General features: G+C 45.7%; 1 protein-coding gene across 3 annotated transcripts in view; it reads right to left on the minus strand.

Moving 5' to 3' along the window:
- Nucleotides 1-20,580, minus strand: part of PISD (phosphatidylserine decarboxylase) — a 63,762-nt gene that overhangs the window by 17,313 nt on the left and 25,869 nt on the right. The window contains exons 1-2 of one of the 3 annotated variants that reach the window (XM_034438504.2): nucleotides 6,913-7,144; nucleotides 4,933-5,098 (exon numbers count right to left, since the gene is read on the minus strand). The exons of 1 other annotated variant lie outside the window; for it this stretch is intronic. In XM_034438504.2, the coding sequence (XP_034294395.1) occupies nucleotides 4,933-5,098; nucleotides 6,913-6,962 (216 nt within the window). In that variant the 5' untranslated portion in view covers nucleotides 6,963-7,144. Of the gene's footprint in view, nucleotides 1-4,932; nucleotides 5,099-6,721; nucleotides 7,145-20,580 lie in introns of those variants that run through there. One more of the 3 variants, XM_034438502.3, reaches the window with a different exon arrangement.

The raw sequence follows: 20,580 nt of genomic DNA on the forward strand, positions 1-20,580 counted from the left end.
TTCTTTCTCTTCTGCAAAAAAGAACACTTTCTTGTCTTTCTTATCAACAGTTGTTAAACCTAGGATGTTGTCTGGAAGATATTAGTTTGAATTTTAAAGTCCCAGAGCATTTTAGTTTCTTCATTCTCTATTATTGTCTATTTTGTGGTCCCACCAGTTCTTGCTTGCAAGCAAATGGTATTTCTTGCAGATCTTCCAACGCACCACTGTTGCCACTTTACTATGCCGTTGCTTGTAGTCAGTCTGGGAGATCTTCTTGCAGCAGCTAACCAGGTGATTCACTATTTTTTTTAGCTTCTACCTGTTGCTTTCTTCTCAATTCAGGCTTTCTATGTATTTGTTCTCATGGCTTGGTCTTGTGTATCCAGAATTTGCCCCTCTGTCTCTGTCTCTTTCTTCAACTTTCCTGCTCTTAGCTATTGCCAGGTCTTCTTGTCATCTGCTTTGACTACTGTGTGTGTGTGTGTGGGGGTGTGTGTGTGTGTCTTTTGCCATGTCATAGAATCACAGGGCTGGAAGGGATCTTGGGGGTCTCCAGGTCCAACCCCCTGCCCAAGGCAAGGGTCCTTATACCATAAGGCACATGACTGCATCGCTTAGCAAGAGCAATAGATGGGCAACACCATTCATTAAGCAAGGACCTCATGTGACTGGAGTGTGGGACCTGCAACTGCATCCCAGGCAAGCAGGCCGGGAGGTCAGAGCTATGGGTAGATAGGCAGGTGCTACAGGCGGCCACTACAGATTGTGGGCAAGTACCATGAGCAGCACTATGGAGTACAGGTGGGCTGGCACCATGTGCCAGTGCTCCGAAATGGAAACAAATGGGCAGGTGCTGCAGGTGGGTAGGTGCTGTGCTTGGGCACTATAGGGTATGGGCACAAGATCCCCGATGCCGCCAAGGGCCCCCTTGGGAGAAGCAGCAGCAGGTGTGACCTCCTGCCGGCTTCCCCAGTAACTATATTTGTTTCAAGCAAGGTCTCAAATGGTGCTCACATGACCATAGGACACTGAAGCCATTGAAATTGCAATCCAGTTGCCGACAGCCTGAATCACAATCACATGAGTGTGAGGACACCGTGACAGTTGCAACGTTAAGGACTGGTTGAAGGTCCTCCTGATTCAGCGCAGTCATAATTTTGAACGCCTGCTGAACAAGTGGTTGTAATCCAAGGACTTCCTGTATTTGTCTGTCATATTTGTACAGTACCCGTTGTTCTTTTGACAGGGCCTGGTTGCTAGGAGGTGCTGCCAGGTGATGATTAATATTGACACTGGACAGTGAGCAGTAGTTTAACTCCTAATCCTCTATGGCTGTAGGTCCTTAAAGTCCTTGATAGCTACTCTTTGAAACAAGCAAATGGCGCAACTCTACAGCACAGGCAACTACCAAGTCAGTGTATTCATCACAAGGATTACCCTAACTGTCCATCCCATTGTTCCCTAAGCACTTTAAGGACAATTGTATTGCATAGCCGTCTTACTCAGTGGTAGCTTCTGATTCTAGAAGTCTGACTGCTGCATACTCCTTACGGAATAGATTCCCGTACAATGGTTCTAAATAACCATTGCTTCAGGGGCAGAGTTCCTCATTCTACGACAGATGACCTTACTAGACACTCATTGTGGAACCCTATTTGTGACTGCAGAATGACAATTTCAAAATCTCTCTGCACAGCCAAATTACAGGCATGGGAATGTCAGAAGTTGAGGACTGGGTATTAGCAAACAAGGTTCCATCGGGAGAAACTATGATGGCGATGGTTAATATCACAAGAGACTGAACATTGTAGGTTCCTTGGCTTAAGTTTCATAAAGAGTGTCTGGAAAATAACAATTTGGCCGTCTCTAAAATTACAGGCACTGGCTCCACTTCACCTGGTATACAAGTCATAGGAGAGGACTAAGGAAAAAGCAGCAAGATACATTAGCTCAGATCTACCAGGTAGTTAGTGACCCATGGGGAGGAGGAGACACAATTCAGACTGTCCTCTCTGTTTTCTTTGGGCCAGCAATGCACCTGACACAGGTGTTCATTCAACAATACATCTGCAGAATGGCCAAGAAAATGGCATTTTCAACTTCAAATAAAAGTGTGTTAGGCCTTTAAAAGGTAGTATATGTACCTGTAAAAGTTGTAAACAAAATCAGAATTTAGAATTTTAAAAAAATGTGCCCCAAATACCCTCAAACCTCTTGTTGAATCATCTTTTACCTCTGGCCTTCTGCCACTCCAGAATTTTAAAGGAACAGACATGGTGGTCCAGCTGCATGACCCCCCAGTAGAGCAATGTTTCTCAACCTTGGCAACTTTAAGATGTGTGGGCAAATCTAACTTTGCTGGCTGGGGAATTCTGGGAATTTAAGTCCACACATCTTGAAGTCACCAAGGTTGAGGAACACTGGGTCAGGAGAGGATTTGAGGTACTTGCATAAGTATATTCAGGGCCAGGTCAATAGTTTAGCTCTGGCCTCAAGATTGGAAGTGCTGAAAGAGACTACAATGTTCCTCCTTAAGCCTGGTGAGAATCATCTGAAGCTGAGTGAACCTAATATTTCTAACAGCTCCAACCTTGGCTTCAAGTGGACGTTCTTACTACTCCTCCATGCAACCAGGCGTGCCCTACACCAGGAGTGACAAACCTTGCTCTTCCAGACATGACTGAGCTGCAATTCACCAGGCAGGCTAGAATGAGGGACTTTACTTGCAGGCCAAGGAGATAAAAAACGGTCCTGTTTTCCAAGTGTCAGTTTTCCTGGAAATGAAGCTTTTCTAAATAAGAAACTAACCTGATTGATTGTTTGCTATCATTGCATCCCATATCATTCCTGCTTGTGCAGTTCTTCAAGGAATTGTTGGTGCGGCAAAGCTAGGGTCAGAGCAATGCCTCTTGCCCAGGAGTATGTGTATGTGTGCCTAGTTTCATTTGCCCAAGGGAGCTGCCAGGAACTGCCACATGACCCGAATTCCAGTCTATTGCCATCACTACGGCTGCCCTGAGAACAATACAGCCAGTCAGCTTCTATTGTTTCCTAATGAGCATCCTGATTTTAGAGAATCCCAGGGCCCCTCACGATGAGCTCCCTAACACAAAACAGAAAAGATTTTTGCCTTTGAAAACATGGTCCCTTTAAAAAATCATTTATAAGAAAACACTGGGGGAGGGGGGGGGAATAAAAGTAGCAAGAGCAGTAGAGGCATACCAACCTCCATTATTTATCAGGCTCAGTCCACTGGGTGATTCCAGTTTATTTTAAGTGCTTACCTAAATGACCTTTTTCTCTGCCAAGTTCCTAGTGCATTGGATGGAAGCAGCAACTAATCTCTCACTTGACAAAACTGACATTCTTTCAATGGCTGCATGCAAACTGTTCTGTTCTCTGAAGTCTCTGTGAACTCAAAGGGGGGGGTGCTTTAAAGGCCCTTAAATTTAAATATGCCAACCATAGCACATGGGCTGGGAGAACGGGCACCTCAAGGAAATCTCAAAACGCATCATCCTCTACCCAAAGTTGACCCAACTGTCCCCACCCCCCCGGATGGCTTTTGTGGGAAAGGGGCCCAAGAATGTCGAGTACAATAAAATGTACCCTCAAACAGCAGCAAGAAAACCAGGGGCCAAACCCCAGGGATCCAAAATGTGTGAAACTGCAGGAGGGCAAGAGAGCCTCTCAACCTCTTAACCTTCAGTAGATCATCTCCAACCAGAGCGTTCATCAGCCAATCAGTCCAAGAAGTGAAGGCCAAAGGATCACAGCAGGTTGTTGATAACAGTCAATGGGTAAAGCCCTAACTTGGGCAGAAACGCAGATAACATCTACCTTGGGCTCAAGCCAAAAGTTCAAACGATGGAAAGTATATTGCATGGATCTCTAACTGGAACACTTTGAAGATTCTCTTCACAGATCTCTGCATGCAGACATAACAGGGAGTACTCTTGTAATAGACAGGTATGCACAGGTATGCCAAGAGTTCACACATGAATTACACCAACTCCAAAACAAGAAGAGACAAACGTAGAATATGTAATCTTTTCCTCAACCTCTTACCCCAACCCACTGCATTCTAAAATGGGTAAGACTACACATACATTGATGTGAAATCATATGAAACGTAAAGTTTAGAATGTATAAACTGGTATGTGGCATTAGTTTGCTAACTGATATATTATGCATCATTTCCTCATTTTACTTTCTTGGCAAAACTTCGGATTCTTTTTGTTAAACTTTTGTCCTAATTTCTATTTCACAGTTGAAACAGCAGCATCCCAAGATAGATAGTAAACAAACAAGGGAAGAGCAGCAGCTTTGGGAAGTCCGGAACAAAAGCAACAGCTTCCCATCACACCTGCTTTTCATGCTAATTATCTACTTAATACCAATGTCTTTTCATAATTAAAAGGAACAAATTGAATAGCTGTGATCATAACCTCCTGCAGCAAAACCCCTTGACCCTAGAGATGCTTTCAGAAGGATAGTTCTCCTCAAGGATGCAGAGCTGAATGTGTCCAAGACCACACAAAGAAAGCCCCAAGGATGCCGGGAAAGGAAAGGGGGCCCCTCTGGACCCCTTTGTAGACATGTCCTGCAGCTCCCAAAGCCAAGACGCTTTAGTTCTCCATGGTACAATTCTGAGCAGCCTAAAGACAGGCGCCAACCCTTCTCTAGCTTCCCAAGACAAGGAACAGAAGCTGGCATGACTTTCTCTCCCACTGTGCCAGTAGTTTCCAGGCAGAAGCACTCCCTGGAGGTCCCTTCTGCAAAGCCATAATGGAGGCGGGCAAGGTGCAAGAGGAAAGGAAAAGACAGACTCCTCAGGCATCCTTACCCTTCAGCGGCCATCTCGGGTTCGGCTTCTGTGGCCTACCAAGAGCCCCCCACCCCCCCAACAACAGGGCACCACAAGCACAAGACAAACTCACAAGCACTTACCCGGCTCACAGGCCTCCATCTCACTCTGGTCAAAGGTTTAAGAGCACCGAAAGGCAGGAGATAATAGAGAATAGTCAGAGGCCAAGAACGGAGTTTCAGAGCAGGCCTAGACATACAGCTCAGCTGGCCCAACCTCCGCCTCAGGGCCAGCTGGGGAAATTGCAACCTGTGGGATTACAGACACACAAGATGGTCAGCCAACCTGGTGTCATGGGGAGGGGCCTCTCTTTTGCCTCCTGAGGCTTTCCCCCAAAACAGGGCCCCTCCCATCAGAAACAAAGTTGGCCTAACCCCAGCAAAGCAGAGCAGCCCAGTTCGCCATGATTCAGATGGTCTTGCCCTCAAGGAAGCTCCCATAGAGTCCAGAAGCAATACCGGGTGAGAAAGATAAGAGAAGCCCCTGCAAATATATCCCACAAGGACAGTTTTACCACTGTCTGCAGCAAAAGCAGAGCTGCAAGACGGTACAGGAAGTGGCAAATCCTGCTTCCTGGGGAATTTCGCCTCCTCTGCTACAGGATGAAGTCAAGGCCCCTTTCCCTGTCGTTTTGTAAGAACTGACATGTCTGCTGGCCTTTGCTGGGAATAATGGGGGGATCTTCTGTAGGACAAGAGTATGGATACTGGTCTGAGAGTTTGTCTCCTTTCACCTGAAGAGCTGAAAACCTCACTGGGATATCCTGCAAGTTGCTAGCACTCTAAAGAATCCTGCGTTAGGACCAGGTGGGTCTCATAACACCCACAAGGAAGCCAGCCAGATTCAGGTATCCACTTCCTCTCAGCAGGCAACAAGTTCCAAGGGAAAAAAGGAAATCCCGTGGGGACTACCCACAGCACTGCTTTGCACCAGGAAAGTAGTTTAAAACCCTGATTCACACAGGGCTCCTAAAACACCTGATCTCCACATCAAACTCTTCATAAGAAAAAGGGACAAAGACTGGATTAACCTTAAATTGGCCAAAACAAAGAGCACCACTAGCAAATTCCACCCAGTTATTCGTTTTTATTTTATCTGGAAAGACAGAGTTCACTCTTCTTCTAGCATATATTAGTTACAAATTAGGAGCAAAACTGGCTGTAGACTTGTATTTCGAGCCTCAATGGGCAGCCCAGTTGCCCACCTAGGGCAGGTTTGCAAAGCGCAAACTCCCCTCAGGAAAAAAATAACTCCTTCAGGAGAAAGAACTTCTGGAAAGTGCAGCAGGGATCTGTCCCAAGAATAAAACCTGGACTAGAATCAATTAGTTTGGATCCCTGAGGACTCAAGCAGCTTCCCCACCCCCAGCCCATAGCCCTAGGGAGGGCTGCTGTATTTCAGCTAAAAAAGTGCAAGGAGGCTAAAAGGGGCCTCCTGCATGCTGCTCATTCCTCTCCCCCCCCCACTCCTTACCCCCCCTCCCCCAAAGCTAGCCTGGCAGGAGACAATGGCAAGAGCTGAGAGGCAGGGCATCACGCTCGCTTCCTGGCTCCGTCTTCCCCTTTCACTGCAGACAATCCCAGCCAATCCCTGCCGAGTGCCGGCTTAAGAGCTGCCTGAAAAAGGACCCAGGCCCTCCAGGCAGGGCCTCCTTTTCCAAAGATCCCCCTTGATCCCCAGGTGAGGCCCAGCATCTCTTGTCCCACCCCCCCAAAGGGCCTGACAGACCTGCGATGCCCCTCCTTCCTGTGCCAATCAAGTGAATCCAGAGGTTTGTCACCGCAGTTAGGCCAAACAAAGGCTTGGTGGACACCTGCCAGTTTCCTCTCCCTCCCTCCTCCTCCTCGCAAAGCCAGAGACGCCAGACAGTACCTGAAACGGGCTTTCCTATTTGGGGTGCTCCCAGCTGGGACCGGGCTTTCCAGCTGTGGGTGCTGCTCCCCAGCACCGCCGCCGCCGCCACCGCCACCGTTTTCTGAGCGCAGCCTCCGGACATGGATTTTAACTTTGTGGAGGTTGCAGCAAGAGGGAGGAGGGTTAGGTAAAGCTTTGCAGCATCTCACCATTTCCCTGAGTGCAGCTCTGGTCCCTGCAGGGCGCTTGACTGACACATCCTGGGCTGTCAGGCTGAGACTCAGTTCCTCTCTCTCTCTCTCTCTCTTGCTTCTTTCCCCCCCTGGCTCCGGCAGCGGGAAAGGAGGAGGAGGCAAGGAGGAGGCGCAGTCACGGCTCCCAACTTCTCCTGCAGGTATGTCCTCCGACTGGCCCTGCCTCTCGCTCTTAGGATGGTCTCAGCTAGTGCAAACAAACAGGCACCGTATCACATCCTTCTGCAGAGACAAAGCAAAGGCTCCTCTCCCCCATACACGTGCAGAGGCCCCGCTTCAGCCGGGGGCTGCCATGGAGCCGGGCTGCTTCTTGGAAGAGTCTGGAGCAGCGGTGGGAGACCGAAGCCCCACGGTCAGGAGCTCGGCCAGCCAGCCGCAGGCATCTCTCCCCAAAGCCGGGCTGAAGGCGAGTGAGGCTGGCCGGGAGGAGGGGGAGACGCTTCTCGCCTCAACTCTGCACTGCAGTAATGACAGCCTGGATGGTTCTGGGCAGGCGTGCAAGACCCGGCAACGCATGCAGCATTCTTAGGGCCAAAGAATCTCTCCTTGTCCAGCCAAAGCCGGCTGGAGGCCAGGGAGAGAGGGGGCATTCTCACGCCAGGCAGGCAGCAGGAGGGGCACTGGGAAGCCCACCTGGCCCTGGGCCTGGCCCAGAGAATCATCCTCTCCGCAAACATTTTCTAGCAACAGAATGAACCAGAATTGATAACCGAGCAGTGCAGGCAACAACTCAAAAGGTTTATAGACAGGACCATCATCTCCCAAAGACTGCCGAAGTCATGCCAGGTATCTGAGCTGGTGCCAAACAGGGGACCAGAAACCACACCAGAAGCCTGATGATAAGGGACCTCCGTCACTCTCCAAAGAGCCAAGGCGGAGTCTGGGTGAGGAAAGTAGCGAGTTGGTTTCTGGTCGCCAAATATTGCCAGCAGCATTCAAGGAAGGAGATGTCTGTTTCAGGAAGGGAGGAAGGGAGGAAGCCCGGAGAGAAAAAACAGGCCAGAGAACAAGCCCTTCCTCCTTCAACCAAGTCAACTGGGCAGATACAGGTAGTCCTCGACTTACGGCCACAAGTGGGCCCAAAATTTCTGTTGCTAAGTGAGACAGTTGTTCAGTGAGTTTTGCCCCATTTTATAACCTTTCTTGCTACAATTGTCAAGGGAGTCACTGCAGCTGTTAAGTTAGTAAGATGGTTCTTAACTGAATATGGTTTCCCTATTGACTTTGCTTGTCAGAAGGTTGCAAAAGGGATCACGTGATCCCGGGATGTTGCAGCCATACTAAACGCATGCCAAGCATCTGGATTTTGATCACAAGGCCATAGGGATGCTGCAGCATTCGTAAATATGAAAAATGGTCACAAGTCGCTTATTTCAGCGCCATTGTAACATCAAACAGTCACTAAACGAATGGCTCTAAGTCAAGGACTGCCTGTATCTATTCTAAAATATTTCTTCCAGATCCAAACCTAAATTTCAGAAAATCTCCTGCTTCTATCAGTATCCTTATGTAAAATGGACAGCAGCCCCACCAAGAAATGGCTGGGCATTGAGAAACCTTTTTTTTTTTTTAGGAAAAAGAATATACACAGTAACAAAGTCCTATTTACATATGTATTTTGTTATTAGTTATGAGGTCCTTGACCATGTTTTCTTTTGCTTTACATTTACAAATTCAGAACAAGCAAGGGTAAATTTGGGGTTTTGTTGGCATTGGGGATTTGAGCTTTTTCCCCCTCCAGGACAGATAAGATGGTATTTAAATATATATATTCAGGTCTCGTCATCCCCTGGTTCACATTTTAATCATGTGAGAATTTATTTATTTATTTGTATCCTGTCCTTATTATTTTTACAAATGACTCAAAGCAGTGAACATATCCAACACACTTTCTTCCTCTTCCTATTTTCCCTACAATAACCCTGTGAGGTGGATTGGCCTAAGAGGAGTGACTGGCCCAAAGTCACCCAGTTGACATTCATGGCTAAAGCGGAACTAGAACGCATGATCTCCCGCTCTCTAGCCTGGTACCTTAACCACTAGGCCAAACTGGCTCCTGAATTGCCTCTGGATGGGGTAAACGTTATTACTTTGCCTTTCTTCCAGAACAGGAAAGAGATAACTACCGTTTTTTCCTCCTGATCAAAGGCACAAAAGCTCAGCGGTTAATATCCTGGGCGTGTCAATTTGACACCCAAGTACTGCGTGACGGAGTGAGCTCTCGTTCTTGCCCCAGCTCCTGCCTACCTAGCAGTTCGACAGCATGTAAATGCGAGTAGCTAAATAGGTACCACTTTGGTGGGAAGGTAACAGCATTCTGTGCGCCTTGGCATATATTAGTCATGCTGGCGATATGACCACGGATGTGTCTTCTGGCTTCCTCAGCTAAGAAATGGAGATTGTGCCCTAGAGTCAGAAACAAATGAACAGGGGAAGAAACCTTTACCTTATTCTCCTGAGACTTCATTGGTTGTGGTTGCACAATGTGCTTACTTGTGGTTAATTAAATAGAGTTTATTCAATTTATTTTTGAGCTTTCAGACTCAACTTCAAATAAAGCACAGAGTTCATACAACCAAACAATCTAAACTAGGACTGGCTAGTTTATGTTTCAGGGTGGCAACTGAGGCGCCCAGGTTCTGCTTTTCTCCACTGGATCCTACCGACTGCATCCCATGATGGGATCAGTCTGTTCCGTTCCACTCCCAGCTTAAATGATACTCAGATCCTCCACTTGAGCAGCTGCTTGCACCTAGATACTAACCGAACACATTTCATTTTGATTGTTGTTTTGTTCTCCACCGTTAATGAGGAGTCCACATTCTTCCTGTCATTCAAATTACTTCTGGCAATTTCCCCACTTCACCTTATATTCAGCCTAATAAAACTATAATATTACCAGCTGAATGGCTCCATAGGAACTCCAAGGTCTCAGGGACTTAGCAATCAGATGCCGCAATATCAGGTTGAACCTCATGAACCTGACGCCTAGAAGCGAGAGTTCACCAAATTTATTTTTGTCTTTCCTTCTGAGGGTAGACCTGATTCCAGAATTGGAGTCTGAGAGGAGACGGAGAGAAATCCCTCTGCTGCCCAGGCTCATTATTACATCCTGTGTCTTTTAAACTTATTTTAACGTTGTGCAAGAAACTCTGATTCTCCGAGCCCTATTTCTGTACTTCTCAAACAAACTGATCACACTTTACTTTAGGCACCCAAGAGGATTTTCCTACTTTCTGATCATTAGCATTTGATTACGGGGTTGATAAATCAGGATAATCAATTAGCTAAACAGATTTTAATTATCCACGTAAGAGATCTGCGTGAAGAGTTCTTATAGGTAGATTATACGGAGAATTATTCTCCAAGAATTATGGGCTTCTTTTCAGATTCGGTTTGCAGAGTCTTGGTTGGTTAATCCTAACTCAGGCAAATCTGCACCCGTTCAGGCCTAAGACACACTGGGTGCCTTGTGGGCCACGTTATGTCACCCAGGCCCAGAGAGCGGATGGAAGAAGGCTTCAGAATTAAAGGCTCCCCTTCCTACTGAAACAAAGAAATGATCAAATAAACTTGGCACCTCGGGAAGGAATTCAGTGCCGCTTTTGTACCGGCAGGGCATTTCTTGGTGCTGTATAAAAGCAGAGTCTCTCTCATGAGGCAGAATACTTTTTGTCTCTTTACCACTTTCCTTTCACAACTGGCTCTTTCTCTTTAAATCCTCCTCGCTACCTCTTGGGACCGCTCTTTCTTTCCCACAAACTTTTGCACGCTGCTAACCCCTGCCGAACAATAGAGATGGAAAGCCTGCCTCTGACTGGCTGCTGCTCGGCTCACGCCATTTTCAAGAAGCAGCCCTTTCCTTCCTCACAAGGGAAGAAAATTTCATGCCCTGAAAGAATCAATGAAAGGAGACATTTTTCAACCACTTTTCTTTAGTATTTTGCAATGGCTCATCAGAAAACAATAAAAAATTAAATAAAAATAAAAATAATAATAAAAAAAAAAGAAAAGAAAAGAAAAATAATAATAAAATAAAATAAAATAAAATAAAATAAATGAAATGAAATGAAATGAAATAATGAAATGAAATGAAATGAAATGAAATGAAATAAAATAAAATAAAAAATAGCCCCTCATCCTGACCAGGGAACAGGGGCTGAGCAAGGCTCGTATGCTCACCCTGGGAAGGAAGCATTTCCCTGAGGAGCTGCCCAAGAGGCCGGCCCAAACAAATGCCATTTCAGGTTTCAATGTCATCACAGCAACCCCTGAAAAGTTACTCCCTAGTTTCAGGGGTGTCTGCATGGGGTGCTCAAAAAAGGCAAGATGGTAGCCAGGATGGTGCAACTGAAGCTATGCCCATCTTTTATATGCATTGTACACTCTGCTTCCATAATTTAAAAATGGGGAAGAATTAGGATGGCCGTGTTCTCCTTCCAAACTCTCCCAGTTACTCAGTTTCAAAACCAGAACACGGATGCCTCCTTCCATAGAAACAGCTCCCTGTGCCCGAAGGGAGAAAGCCCTTGCTTTGATGCCTACTAAGCAGTCCTCAACAAGAATGTAAATTTATCAACTTTGGGGGGGGGGGATGGAAAGAGAGATCTTTGCCAATCCCAGCCTGGTTGGACTAGATGACCTCCAAGGTCCCTTCCAACTCTGTTACTGTTACCCGCACAGGCATTCTACTGGGTTATTTTGGCTTGAGATCAACCTCTCCTCACCAATGCCTTGATCAAGGCCAGGCAGGTAAGGCTGGTCCAGGCTGAGGAGACACACTGGATCACCGTTAAAAGAGCCTTGTTTCATCGTATACTTTTCAAGGCAGATATAAACTCTGATCACCCTGTAACCGGAACCATAACATTGCCTAATGTACCTGGAATCATCCGCTTCCCTATTCAAACCCTCTGAGGTAACATTTGCATTTACAATTGAGAGAAAAAGTAAGTCAGCAGGAGAGTAATTTTGCCATACCCTTGACTCATCATGAGGATGAAGAAGAAGAAGAAGAAGAAGAGGCATGTGGGAGACCTAGAGAGGCCTCAGAAATGAAGGTCCCTCCTGGGATCCCCCGTTCTGATGAAGTGCAGCCTCAGCAGCCTTTTTTTTAAAGAAAGCAGCTCAGTGGAGTAGAAAAGCTGGCTCAGATTTCAATGGTTCCCTCTTAAGGACGCCCCACCATCCGAGATGGAGAGGTGGCTTTTCAACGAATACCAGAGCAGGAGCCGGGCTTCTTTAAGAGAGGCGCAGCAGGCAATGGGGCAGGAGGAGCCACCGGCCGCATGACGAGGCTTGCTCACTTCCCCCAGGCTTCCTGCCAGCTCCAGAGCCCGCCGGCCACTGCCGGCAGCATGTACCAAAAGCAGCAAGCGGCAGTGTCTGAAGAGGGGGCTGGGTGGGTCACGGGAGAAGCCTCCCTTTGCAACTGGCTGAGACGCTTCAGGCGGGGAGACTCTGAGACTGCAGACAAAAGCCAGCACTGATTTATAAACCAATTAACTCCCACAAAAGGTTGAAACAGCAGATCAACTTCCTGAACAGAGAAAAATATTAATGGAGGTCAGAAAAACAGCATTTGAAAATGTTAGGCACGAAAAGCCCCCTTGAGCAGACGCTGCCAAATCGCATCGACTCTTTTGCTTGGATGCTGTAAGACAGCAGTTCTCAAGCTTTTCTTTACCATGAATTCCCTTTAAAAACCTTCCATGGACGCAGACCCCCAAGACTCAACATCTAAATAATAATATTTCTTCAAAGCCTTCGCAGACCCCCTGTGATGACATCGCGGGCTCCCAGGGGTCCGCAGACCATAGATTGAGCACCACTGCTGTAAACCATTTTGGAAAGACCCTGAGCTAAAGGATGGCTAGGAAACAGGTGAAATGCAGGGCATCTAAACAAGACTTTATTCTCAAAGAAAAGCAGGTTCAGGTTAGCCGTGACATCCACTGTCTTACTGAGAGACGGGGGAATGAAGGCAGTCTACCTTCCCACAGAGTTAAGTACCCTATTGATGGATCTCCAGAGAAGCCAAGCACTTTTCCCAGGTGAGAAGATGGGACAATCCAATCCAAGGCCCAGGGACTTCACCTGCCCCCAGGTCTTCTGGCGTTTGCTTTTCTACCGGAATAAACACCGCTCCTGATCTTCCCAACTACTTTATAAGTCACGGACGGGAGGGGAGGGGGAGAAGAGGAGGAGCCCCTCCTCCTTTCCAAGGAATTCTCTCATGGCCTTTGTGACTCCTAAGCATTACTGACGGGAACAAGACCTCCAGATCTTCCATCCACACCTTCTCCTCAGCAAGACATTTAAGGCATAGGCGCACCCACTGACAGTTAATATGAACTTGCACTTGGGCAATGCTGCTACCAAGCGTTTATCCTGATCTGCGGAGAAAGTCCTGGGAGGACGAGGAGGACTCTGTCCTAGAAGGGCCATTTTAGAAGGGTGTCTAAAGAGACATGAAATTTGTATCGCTTTGTCTGTCCCCTAAGCATTTATTGCATTTAAATGGATTCCACAGTAATAATGTTTTCTTTTCCTTTGTTGCAAGCCTTCTTGCACCTGCTGTTTTGTAACTGAAAGTGTAAAATAAGCCAAATGTGTAAACTAACGGCTAAAGTAAATAACTGAATGTTTAGTATTCCCAATTTAAATGTGCAGAATAATCTACCCCACTTTTTCACACATTGTACTTTTTGTCCTCTAGGGCTGTGGTTACAATTCCACATCTGCTTACTTGAGATAAAATCCATTTAACTTTAAATGACTTAATGCACACATGTATGTGCACACACATGCACGCACACACACACAAATTAAAAGACTACTAGACATTTATGTGAACCATGAAGCAATTTACAACAGTAATATAAAAACAACGTCTGAAATAAAACTGACCATGAGACCAGGATGGACACAGCATGCCTTTTTTCCTTGAAAAGCATTCAACCAAGCAACATGTGGGCTGGATGACGCTGCCATTAGCGGGTCACAGAGTTGGCTGAACAAATATCGCATCTCAATCATGCCACGTTAAGTTGCCAGATGAGATTCCCCATTTCGGCCTTATGCTGTTCAATGTATTTACAAAAAACTTGATTGAAAATATGAATGTCAAATTGTGGATGGCATATGAATAAGAAAGATAGCAAGCTGCTTAAGGGACAGTATCAAAATTCAGGAGGAATCTGATACAATGGGCAAAAGTCAGCAAAATTGTTAGGGACAAAAACAAAGTTGTGCCTGGTAGGGCCTGGTGGCTCAGCAGACTGATAGCATTGTGATTAATACCAGCTGCCTGCAATTACTGTAAGTTCGAATCTCATCAGGCTCAAGGTTGACTCAGCCTTCCATCCTTTCTAAGGTAGGTAAATTGAAGACCCAGTTTGTGGGGGCAATAAGCTGACTTTGTATAAATATACAAAAGGATGAAGGCTATTGCTTAACGCACTGTAAGCCACCCTGAGTCTTCGGAGAAGGGCGGCATATAAATCAATTTTTTTTTAAAAAAAGTTCCATTTTTGAGTAAGAAAAATTAAGGACATGAGCTGGGATGATTACACTGGGTAGTAGAACATCAAAATATATATAATTGTCTTGATGGATCACAAGCTGAACATGATCTCAAAGTGGGATTAAGTTGGGGAAAAAAAGGAAATGCAATTATGGTCACCATCTTAATTGTCAAGCTCAAGACAAGCTCTCCTTCCTTTCAATTCTGAACTGGTCCAATCACACGTGAAGGATTGTGCCAGGCCTGCACATCACATTTTAGGGAGCTGGTTGACAACATATGGAGTGCCCAAAAGAGAGCAACCTAGATGATGAAGGAATACTGCAACACTGTTTAAGGAACAGTTGGGGACATAGATATGTTTAGCTTAGAGAAGAGACGAGAGAAACGTTAGGAGTCAAGAGAAGTCAGGACAAGTGATAAGGAAGCAGACTTCAGGTGGACGAAAGGAAAAACCACCTACAGTCGCAGGCGTTCAGTGTCTTGGTGGACTCTTCTTTGCTGGAGGTGTAAGGCTAGATGCCATCTGTCAAGTACCGTATATCTGTCAAAACATACTTGCCTTGGGCAAATCATTCCACAAGACAGGTGCCACCACAGGGAAGAGCTGCTTCAACAGGGTGCCCACTTGCAAGCCACAAGCCTTAGCATGTTCAGACCTGGCTAGAATTAGTGCTAAAAGTGGTAGAATGTCAGATTCGTCTCCTGAGAATTGCACAGCGTAAGTTTCACCTGATGGAAGTAGACCCTTAGTAGATTAGAGCGCAAGCACTTGAGGCATGAAACCAGACCTGGAGCTTGCAAAGCAGCACATTCTCCTTTGGGCAATGAATATTCGAGCAAGGGAAGGAGAGTAGAAAGAACTTGTGGCGAGGGCCAAATGTATTTTATCTCATCCCAATGAGAGTTTTTTCACTTGGGAACCTTGTCTTCACTCAATAATTTTCCCTTAATAAGTGTTCCCTGCTCTCCCTCTTCCCAACAAATGTGTGGGAATATGCCCATGCCAATACCCCATTTCCTTCAGCAACCACCTTCCCCATCTACTTCTGGTCCCAAAACTCTTCATCACAACAATAAAAAAAAGAGCAAGGATTGCGTGCCCCTAATTTCCCAACAGCATCTAGATTCAATTTATTTTGGAAGCATCCTGAAGTTTTCTATTTATTTATTAAATTTATATCCCATCATTCTTCCAGAAGCTCCACACAGTGTATACAGCATTTGTGCTTCCAATTCTCCCAACAACCAACCCCTGGTTTCCAAGTTTCTGAGAAGCTAATCTTTTTCTCATGTGCAATCCACCCGATGCTCACCAACAGACCTCAGCGCCACTTAGCTGCTCATGAAGCCTTTTCAGGCTTCCCAAATTGGAATTCCGTTGCTTGCACATTTAGAACCTATTTGCCTGCCCTACAAACATCTAACAAGTAATGACAACGATGATAACAAAAGAGATATACCAACTAATATCAAACAGAGCAAATTACAAACAGCCCTTTATAATATCTAGTGGTTAGAAAGGCCCAACATGATTCATATTCATTCATGAAAACTATTATAAATGATAAAAGCGGAATTTCAAAATATATTGCTGATAAAAGGGAAAATAAATAAAGACAACAAAAGCATGTCCCTCTTATAAACTAAACAAATCTAATGTTATGCATATAATCATGTAAGAGTATGTAATGTAATATTTAATTAATAATGAGAAAATGCAGGAAATTAAAATCCTAAACATATTGCACAGTTCTCCAAATGGAACTTCATAAATTCCTTGTGAAAATAAAGAGATTTCTTCAGATCTCTGATAGGGAAAGGCATCCTTCCAGTCTTATACTGGTGGAGAGGATCCATATGTTTATCTCATAAAAGAAAACAACAGCAATTGTCTCCCATCAGTTTATTCAAAACAATTTAATCCCTAAAAAAAAAAAGATGCATCCGAAACTGTGTGAGATAATTTCCAAAAACATGGCACATGAGCATATTGTATCATGTTATTGAGCACCACGTTCCAATGAACTGACCTCATCAATTTTATTCCCAAATGACCTACCACGGTCCAATAATATAGAAAATAATAATTTGTCTTGTGTTAAATGTAATTTTTAATCCAAAGAAAAATGATTTGATAATACCAAAATGATCTAGTGACATTCATAGATCAGACACTCCAACCCTTCCTTTCTTTCATGCCTCCCTATACTTTTGAGTATACAACTTACTGGCATTTAACAACAATTTCTAACAGCTATTATAAGATTAATGTGGTCATAGTAGAAGGGATTCTAGAGCAGTCAAGGCTACAGGTTTACATCTGGATGGCAAAAAAGCATTTTAATCATAAATATTGATTTTTCAGGATATCCTATTAAGTGATCTGCAGTATTCGTTCCACCCAGGGTCTTTAACCTGCAAGGAAAGGAATTTCACACTTGGACCCCCAAACCCTCCAGTGCATAAGGGGTACCAATTATACTGATATAAAGATGGAACGGGAATAAAGATGCACAACATCTTTAATTAATCCAAGAAATCCATACACCTTATGGAATTAAATAAACTAAAACATTTAAGCTACCGTCTCTAACTTCCAGAGTTAAAAAAAAAGAGGAATCATTTTCATAACATCTGAATGAACATTTTGGTTTGTTTTGGGAAGACATTATTGATTCCTGGCAGCTGCCTGGACAAGTCTATACAGTTTTCTTGGGGAGATTTTTGGAAGTCCTTTGCCATTGCTTCTTCCCAAGGCTAAGAGAGCACGAGGGACCCAAAGTCTCCCAGCTGGTTTTGTGCCAAAAGCCTTTGTGGCTCTCAGTTTCTAGCCTGGAGCCTTAAACTGCCACACCAAACTGACCCTTGAATCTACATGTGAGGGACACATGAACCAATGCAAATGATGGAGTACATAGGTCATACCCAAACTCTCATTCTCTGAAGTACTGATTTACCATGATATACAACACTCAGAACCACTTAATCATCCAAGAGAGATCTTTATGTATTCTCAGCCCAGGAGGCCTCTGGACACAGCTAGCAAGAAAAAAGCTGATTTGTGGAAAATGGTTAGCCCCTCATGGCCTTCAGATCAGATTTAACCCAAGTTATAGCATATATACAAAAAACTTATCATTCCCACAGAAATGCTGATTTACGGGAGGTCTTCGCATTAAAACGCATTTCCCTATTTAATAATAGTACTGAACATTCCAGTGTTCCCAAGGGCTCAAATTCCATAGTCTTTGTAGCAGCCCTTTGAGTCACACCAATACTGCAGCCTATCCTCTGGACAGAGGGTCAGGGGTTACATTCCCCCCCCCCTCTCTCCCTAGACAGCTGGCCTGAAAGAAGGCTTCCCTCTGTACAGGAGGTTCACGCTCTGGCCTTTTCCATTGATCTTTTTTTGGAGCCATGATCTCCCATGGGGCAACGGCTCTTGCACTCTCTGGTCCTGCAAACCCGCTGCCCTTTGGGCCCTGTCTCCAAGGGGCTGTTTGCAAACCCTGGCCCCACCCCCCTGCTGCGCCAATCAGGGCCCGGAGGAAGGCTGAGAAACTTGGGGGGTCTTCCTGACCCGGACAGGTGTCAAGGGCAGAGCTCAGCTGGAATGCCACGCTGCACCAGCCTCCCCGGGATAAGGTGTTACCATGAACTGGGGCCAAAGGACACTGGGTTCAGGGGACGTGTGCTGCTCCTCTGCCAGACTTTAGACAGTCCTCCTGCCAGCTACTCCGTGTTTTCCGACAGCAGCGTAATCTGCAGTCTATATTTAAAGGAAAACAAACAAGGGAGCAGAAGGCGAAAAAAGCACAAGTGACTCACTCTGGCCTTTACAGCCTGATTGTGTCCAGGACATGGGAGAAAAATCTGCTGGCCTTCATTCAAGGGAGGCACTTTAAAGAAACCCATCTGGCAACACCTCTGGTGGTTTTTCAGTCCATTATTATTTATTAAGAAAATTTAAATGGCTGACCAACTCACTCATGGTGACTCTGGGCAGCTTACAGAAATAAAGACCCCAATACAAAACTGAATAAGCCCCCACCCCCCTCCATTTGTGACAACAATTCAACAAATGACTTCATGGGCTCCGTATCCCCCTGGGGTCCATAGGGCGAGACCACATCTTCAGGGGTTTTCAAAAGAATATCAAGGCCACTCTGACCTACGCAGAGCTGGTATTCCCCAGGGAGAGAGCCACCCCAGGGAAGGCCCTTCTTCATTGTCCCACTAGATGGACCTCCTTAGGAGAGGAGACATTCTCTGCCTCCCTGCTCTGGTGGGTCAGGTACAGTAGATGTGACTGGGGAAAAATGGTCCCTCAAATAGGTCCTTTTCAAAGCTATACACTTCAAGAGATTTGGAAATGGTATGAAGGGGGGGAGGGGAATGCTCAGCACTGCACTAGTAGCTCCAACACTCCCCCGGAATGGGCAGGGGGGAATATTTTAGATGCTTCTTCAATATGTTTTCATTATTTATTAATGATATTTATTTGTTTATTCCATATTGTTTTTTGGGGTGACTCTAGGCAGTTTGGGGATATGAATTGGTGCCGTAAACTTTGCAGAGCCCCTCTTGACAAATTAAGCATATTCTCCTATTTTAACAGGGTTTAAGGCAGAAGTGTGAAACTGCTTAAATCTGGCCCGCGGGGTCGCCCTGGAAACAGCGAAAGGACCGGCCCGCGGTGCCTCTGCCAGCAGAAACAGAGCTCAGGGCACACAGGGCCCTCCCAAGCTCCATTTTTGTTGGCAGAGAGTTACAGGAGGCTGTCACAATAGGAAACGGAGCTTGGGAGCCAGTGGTAGGTTTCAACGGGTGTTACTACCATTTTGTTTCTTTGCTCGCTTCGCTCACACGCACGCCAAACTTGCACTCCGCGCAAGCGCATTGCATTTCAGAACAGCATTTCAGATCCGCTCTGCTGCACCTATCAGCTGGGCTAAAAAATGAACAAATATAGGTAAGTATAGCACAGGCGGGAGGGCCCAGCTGACGATCAGAGCGAACTGATTCGCTCTCACCTCACCATTGCCGCTACCAGCTCACCTGAACCAGGGCGAACTGGTAACAACCCACCACTGTTGGGAGCCCATTTTTGCTAGCAGAGCACTTGGCCACCACAGATGCCCCCAACACTAGTGACGTCAAACTGGCCACACCCACCCACCCCGGCTCCCCAAGATCAAACACAACCCTGATACGGCCCTCAATGAAATCAAGTTTAACACCCCTGGTTTAAGGTATCCATTTTGCTGCTTAACAAGCACCCCCTCACCAGTTTGAAAGCGTACCCCCCTTCTACCCCACTGATGTCACAGCATCAGCAGCTCACAACATCAGCAGCAAACCCCAGGCAGAACGCAAAGACAAGGCAGCCCGGGCCATGAGAAAACAGCAGCATTCAGCACAAGATGCAAACTACCCTATGAAACCAAAGGGGAGGCTGCTTTGACAAGGATTAAAAATGCACACTTAAATGCAAAAATGGAATACCTCATTTGTATTATAACACCTTTAAAAGAAAGATTTCAATGATGCCAAAATAATAGAATGCAGGGGGGCATTCCAAAATCAGGGCCCTAGCAGAGAGTAGCCCTCTTCCTTGTAGGTATCAAACAAGCTGTTTTTCAAAAGAAAAACGGAAATTATCTGCATAGATCAGGAGTGTCAAACTCAATGCTTATCCGGCCCTCAATGAAATCAAGTTTGAAACCCCTGGCATAGATAGACCCTTTGGCACAGGGAAAGAAAGCTGCTTCAGAAATTTAGGGATAGATGAAGGGCAGGCCATGAAACCCGGGAGGAAGCACATCACCTCAAAACAAATAGCAGATATTCTACTACACCGTTTGGGAGCGAGTAACCTCAGGGCTAAACCCACTTTCTTGAATCCCTCCCAAAATGTGTTTCCCACAGCTGACAAAGCCTCTGGAATGAAAAACCGAATGTGGAATATTAGAGAGGCCATGCCATACCTAGACATGTGGCAACGACAACTGGTGCACCCCGACAATGGCAGAAATGAGAGTAAAAATCTTGCCCCCTCCTTCTAGTGCAGGGGTCTCCAAACTCGACATCTTTGT

The sequence above is a fragment of the Pantherophis guttatus genome, chromosome 17 (genome assembly GCF_059756535.1).
Source record: "Pantherophis guttatus breed Tessera chromosome 17, ASM5975653v1, whole genome shotgun sequence".
Classification (NCBI taxonomy): Eukaryota; Metazoa; Chordata; class Lepidosauria; order Squamata; family Colubridae; genus Pantherophis; species Pantherophis guttatus.